The sequence below is a fragment of the Pollicipes pollicipes genome, unplaced genomic scaffold (assembly GCF_011947565.3).
Source record: "Pollicipes pollicipes isolate AB1234 unplaced genomic scaffold, Ppol_2.1 Scaffold_4219;HRSCAF=4965_pilon_pilon_pilon, whole genome shotgun sequence".
Lineage (NCBI taxonomy): Eukaryota > Metazoa > Arthropoda > Thecostraca > Pollicipedomorpha > Pollicipedidae > Pollicipes > Pollicipes pollicipes.
The window spans coordinates 33,812,240-33,818,517 of NW_023596448.1; the positions used below are offsets into that span (position 1 = coordinate 33,812,240).

Genomic DNA, 6,278 nt, shown 5'->3' on the forward strand with positions numbered 1-6,278 from the left:
GCGCCGCTCCCGTCGAGCGGCGCCGACGCCAACTGCCGCCGGGTGGCGCCGCTCCCGTCGAGCGGCGCCGACGCCCGTCGCCGACTGCGGCCAGGTGGCGCCGCCAGGTCGGCCCGCCGGAGTCTACACCGGACCAATCCGCCCAATCCGTCCGGCAGAGACACGCTGCGCGAGCTTACCAGGAGTCGAACGCTGTTGTTGGCACCGCGCCCTTCTGAAGGGCGAGCCTGCACTAACCGAAGCCGACCAGTTGAACATCTGCCTACAAGGCTTCCGGGTGCATAATTCATTGGCATGCGATTCGTCTTGATTTACGGCACCAGCTGCCCGGGACTTACCGGGGACTTATATGGTCCGACCGACTTATCTCAGCCCAAGTTTGGACAGGCGTGGCCCGCATGAAACGCCGCTGATGACGCGGGCTGATCAGTAATCAATACCATCAAGCGTAGTTTGACTTTATTCTAGACGTAAATTGCGTGATTTTCATGGGCTTTCATCCGTTCCGGTGTTAATTACTACGTGTATTTGCTGCTCTTGCCCGCAAATGCCACTATTTGTCATACCAGGCGATGCACGGGTAATGCGACAGTTCAGCTAGCAAAGTAATAACCTTAACAGTAATCCATTTGCTTCCATCATGGCCAGTGTACGCTGCAGAGACAGTCTGTGTGTCATTCAACAGTTAGTACAAAATGAAAAATAAACAGGGCTAAGACGTTCCCGACTAATATGCTTCAAAGGAGCGATTGGAAGGCAATGTTTGCATCAGCCTTTCCTGATTGCACAAGCCACACAGTAGCACGCTATATATCTGTCGATATTTGTGGTGATGGCGCTTCAACACCCGCCTCGTTCCCCAGGTGTCACTAGTAAGTTGGATACTGCAAGACTGGTAGGCGGCATGAACACAGAAGCCACGGCAGACACGGACGTAATGCGCATCTCAGAGCCCGTGGCTAAGTGTTTTCTGCGGAACACGAACCATAATCGAGGCATGAACCCGGTTCGTAGCATCCGTGAATTCGCCGCATTTCTTTGTGATCTGTCTTGTCACGCGGGACTGTTGTGAAGAAATAACCGGTCACTTCTAACCTCCAATAACATGTCGACTGAGATGCCTCACCCTCTCTTTCTTGTTAGATGGTCAAGGTTCATTTTTCTGTTCAAAGCAATCACGCAAAACATCTCTTTTTCCTACATTTTTGTTCGTTTTGAGTGGGGAAACTTTGCTGCCTGCGTGTTGGTGAAGCAGCTAAATTCAAAAGGTATCGCGCCTGTACCAGTATTTGGACCCGAATTTTGTTCGAATGTGCGTTAAACTTAAGTCTGTTCTCAGGCTACAACCATTGGCAGACGCCTGGTCAAGCACACATTAGGGCACCTTTGGCCTTAAATGGTACCGAGCAAATCTAGCGTCTGTTAAGATCTGACAGTTGGTTGAAATCGGTGAGCCCTCGGTAGTTTCAAGGTATTGAAAGCGCATGAGCAGCCTTCAAACGACGTCAGTTTTAAGCAAGCACAAAATCTGTGCGCTTTGTACCAATGCATTCTCTTGTATGCAAGACTTGCATTGCAGCCTCTTGTCTACCAAGATATTTCACTAAAGGGTACATTTTTAATACGGTCGAAGGGACCTCCAAAATCGATTCCCGAAATTGAGTCGCCAGGTGCTGTAGGTCGCGTAAAGCGACTCATTTACTGCGCACGGTGTGTAATGACCAGGGTCTGGCCCGTTTACGACTATTTTTTTATAGCCCAGCCCTATTTTTATATAGCCTAGCCCAATTTTTCTAAATTACGCTAGTGTTGACAAAAATAATGAAGCAATAGGCTGACTTGAGGCGCCGACGTCTTACCTTACCAATTTGGCATACCAATCGCTACTGACATAAATAAGCACACATAAATAGCACAAATCATATAGTTGCGAACACGCGTACGCGCTATTTTTCCAGTCTACTTTATTTTCTAATTTTGCTAAAAATGTTCCTTAAGTGAAGAATGCAAGGCAAACGCGGATTCGGGAACAGGTGCACTTTACCTACAAATGTTGTGCATTAGAGGAGGTCATGCAGTCACCAGGTACATTTGCCGGTAAGGTTCATGTAAAACACTTTCGCATCTGCGTCTAAATGCTCAACCTTATCATCAATTGCTCTCTTACTTCTTACTTACAGTTACTTCAGTTACATCTGCGCTCTGTTTTCGGAACATCCTTGTGCTTGAATGGATCAGAGGGCCTGCATTTTCAAAATACATAATTTTCCTACTGCAAGCAGAACATTATTCCGGAACAAATACTCGTTCATACTGAATCATTCAAAAATTGTTACTTCTTGATTGCCAATTGTATTGGACGAACTAAAATGCTGCTATTTGGAAGTACCACTGCTGGTACTGGTCTCCAGTAAGGTCCGTGCTAGTGTCAGCGCCAACACCCATAGTGAGATTGCGACAAAAACGTCCGCGTATTTCGATGATGAAACCGATTTTTCGTCAGGTCAAATGTTTTTAAAGAGCTGTGGTGTTGCCTTTTCATCCACCGTAACGATTCAGTCTAGAGCGCTAGCATGCTTAAGACCACTAACTGAGCTTCATCTTCCGCGGGGCGATGCTCCACGCGTAGCGTTTCCTTCAAATCGATGTTTTGTCTAATTATGCTACTTAAAAAGCAAGCCCACTGTCGAAAACAAGGATATTAAACATGTAGGAAGACAATGGCATAGTTAATGCATTTACTGGCATCAAATTTGTCACTATGTCTACGCCCCATTGAACTCAGCAATGCTTTGCGGGGTAAACGGAAGTCACAACTTTTTAAACAATTCGAATAAGAAATTGATAGCTGAAACCTAATTCCAGCAGCACGGCATGCTTCAGCACACAGTGCGTGTCTTAGCATCAACCACAACAAGGGCAGCACTATAACAAGTTCCACGTGACTCGCGCGTGTTTCTATTGCGTCACCCTGCCAATGACGTCCACGCGCACGCGGTCGGTCAAGTCACGCTGCGCATTTCATGGCAGAGCAGCACAGGCCTCTGGCACCGGGGCGGCAGCCGCCTGCGCCGTCGCCACGGCATGCCAGTTTGGCCGCTGGACAGAGGAGACGTGAAGGCCGCTTGGCCCGAGGCCAGCACGTCCCGTGGCCCGTGCACCAGACGCTGCCGGCCAGTCGCCGTCCTGCAGTGTGCCTTCTATAGAGTACGTTGCAGGCAGGTGGTTTTACAGAATGTGGGGGAGGGTCAAGTGGGTGCTGTTGGCTAACGTCCATGGTATGAAGGGATTTTTTTGTGGTTTGATTGGTTGGTCTTCCGGTCACATTGACCATTTCACGGATGCGGGAGGGCGTAGTAGTGTGGAAGGCGCAAGATTACCGCACCTTTGTGTCCTCCACGGTCGAGACCTACCAGGCGCAGACATCGGCAAACGAGCCATTATGAGGGACTGAACCACGAAATGACGACTGACGAAAAAAAGACGGACGGATTTGAAGGAAGGTGTCCCGCATGTTTTTAAGCCGAATAGTTGGTGATCGTGGGCGCGAGTTCGACTTCGACCCGAGCCGATTGTCTCCATGCCCTGCTCTCTACCCATGCATTGCGATCCCTCCTTGCTCCATGGTCATAAATTAACCCGAAATAGCCCAAGAAGCCCCGTGCAGACAGAGAAACCAATCGCCCGCAGGGGCAACCGGCTTCCGGTCGGTGTAGGGGGACTAGCGTCCCCTCGGGTCCCAGCTCCGGTAACGGGTGGACAGCGCAAGCTGGTCCTCTCAGGGCGTAGCGACCCTGTCGGTGCGTGAGCTCCTGCTCCTTGTCCCACCCGCTCCTTCCACCTCACCCGCACTCCCACATCCGGCCCCATCACCATTCCTCATCCTCGTTTTATCGGGGTCGCCGTGCCCCCTCGCCCACGTCCCCGGGTTGATCGGATCCTGGTGGCTGAGGGGCGCGTCGTGCGGGTCAGTCACGGCGCGCCCCAACACTCCACTTTGGCCAGAATATCCGGGGGCGTGGGGGGCCCGGGGGGCCCCACACGGGTCTAGCGGCTTGTCGCTCGCGTTGTGGTTGGGTGCCCCTTGCGGGTCTCCGCTTGGGGCGCCTGGCCGCGCGCAGCGGCTTAAGGGGTCAAGGGGCGGCGCGCTGAACTACGGTCAGGACGGGGAGGGGTCTCCCCGGTTACACCTGGCCGTGTGGAAGGCGTCGTCCGCCCCGTATAGCACCGAGGTAGCCCTGGCGGCACCACCACCAACTAGCGGGTGGGCCGTCCCCCCAGTTGGGCTCCGAGGTGGGTGGGGAGCCCCGGTGCCGAAGTAAAGAACAACCTTGCATGGCATCTACAAACCCAAAAAACGCCCGCCCCCCGAGAGGGGGGACGGATCTGCGATGAATTTAGGGCGCAGCGAGGAGTCGGTTCCACCCTGCCCCACGCGTTTCTTGTCTTCCGGAGTGACGTGAAGAACCTGGAATCGCTTTCACCGTTTCAGCGCCGAAACGGATGCGACAGGTTGGGAAAGTCACCCGCTGTGACAAGCTGAGGGACGGCGCGATCGAAGTGGAGTTCGCAAACGGCACCGATGCGACTCGAGCTTTGACTGTTACTGAATTTGTATATGCCGCGAGAACCGAGGGTGCAAAGCGAGACGTGAGCGTGCCAAGTCACGGTCACACCGCACCATCACCAAAAATTTCTCAAAAGGTATCATAAACTGCTATGACCCCTTGTGACGTCAGCGAGGAGGAAATCATCGAAGAGTTGGGAACTTTCGGGGTCACGGCAGCACGTAGGATCACGACCAGGAGGGGTGATGACCAAATCCCTACAAACAACATTTTAGCTGATATTCAACCGGCCTGATTTACCGTCTGATATCCGCATTGGCTACGCAGTTGTCAAAGTCAGGGTCTTCGTTCCGAATCCGATGCGATGTTTTCAATGCCAGCGCTTTGGTCATACAAAACCACACTGCCGCAGTCGAGCTGTCTGTGGGAAGTGTGCATCTTCCGAGCATGCGGGAGACCAGTGTACCTCTGTGCAGCCTTGGTGCGTTAACTGTGGCACAGGGCAGGTACCGCACACAACTTTCGACCGACGTTGTCCAGCCTTCATGAAGGAAAAGGAAATTATATCACTCAAAACTTCAAAGAACATTTCTTTCCGTGAGGCGCGTGAACAGTATGAGGCTAATCACCCCAAGGTATCCTATGCCGAAATATCCAAAACCTCTGTACCACAGTCCACCAGCATCAGTCACATGTCAGCGGTCCAACTTATCACGCTCCTGCGATCCTTCGGTTTGTCTGTGGTGCCGGCGGGGCGGGCGACCCCCGCCCAGTCGGATCCTCCTGGCCCTTCATTTGCGTCCTGCTCTACCAACGCTGTGCCGCCGGACCTTCATGTGTCGTCGGGGTCGCAGGCGGGGGAGGAGGAGGGATGGACGGTGGTCAAGCGCGGCCATGGTCCGCGGGCTCGGCCTTCCTCGCCGTCTGTCACTCCGCTGCCCTCGTCGCCTCCGGCGACGCTGGCGAGTGTGTGTGGACGAGCAGCGGAAACGATGGAATGGCATGAGGCGGACAGGCGCGCCCGCGACGCCAAGCGGGCTCGCCTAGCGGAGTTGGAGAGGGCTAAGACGGCCAATCGCTTGTCCGTTGCAAGCAAGGAGCCCACCCCTCGCAGTGGCACACCATCGCCGAGAAGGCCAGTGGAGGCCCCCGCTGACCCCCAGACGCCCGGTAGAGGCCCGCCGATGGGCCCTCCCCCGCCGCCACCCCGGACCGGGTACGCTGGCGTCAAGCGTGCCCCGGCCGGTCCCCCGTCTCCATCTGACGGCGGGAGCCCCAGAACTCGTCCCAGAGTGGGGCACCTCCCTGCAGATTCCAACCGTGGCTCTCAGTCAGAAAAGTCTGCCTCTGCAACTGGCGCAGCCCAGTTCTTTTAGGACGTGTCCGGTTTTAGTATGTGACCTCCAACCGGCTTTTTAACACACCCCCTTTACAGGCCTTTTTACAGTGGAACTGTAGAGGAATAAGGGCGAATGCCCTCGACCTCCAGGCTGTCGTCAGCAAGCACTGTCCTGCAGCCGTAGCGCTGCAGGAGACCAAGCTTGCTTCTAGTCACCACTGCGCGCTGAAGGGATACGCCCTGTTTCGCAATGATGTGTTAACCGACGGTATCGCACATGGCGGTGTCCTTCTTGCAGTCCACCACAGCGTGCCAGCCAGGAGGTTTAACCTGCGGTCTACGCTACAGGCTGTAGCCGCACGCCTACATTT

The 6,278-nt window shown here is 54.1% G+C and overlaps 1 protein-coding gene across 1 annotated transcript in view; it reads left to right on the forward strand.

The window, feature by feature from the left end:
* Nucleotides 1-218, forward strand: part of LOC119095233 (dynein heavy chain 3, axonemal-like) — a 21,835-nt gene extending 21,617 nt beyond the window's left edge. The window contains exon 8 of the mRNA XM_037218101.1: nt 159-218. Coding sequence (XP_037073996.1) covers nt 159-218 — 60 coding nt within the window. The remainder of the gene's footprint in view (nt 1-158) is intronic.
* The last annotated feature ends 6,060 nt before the right edge of the window (nt 219-6,278 follow it).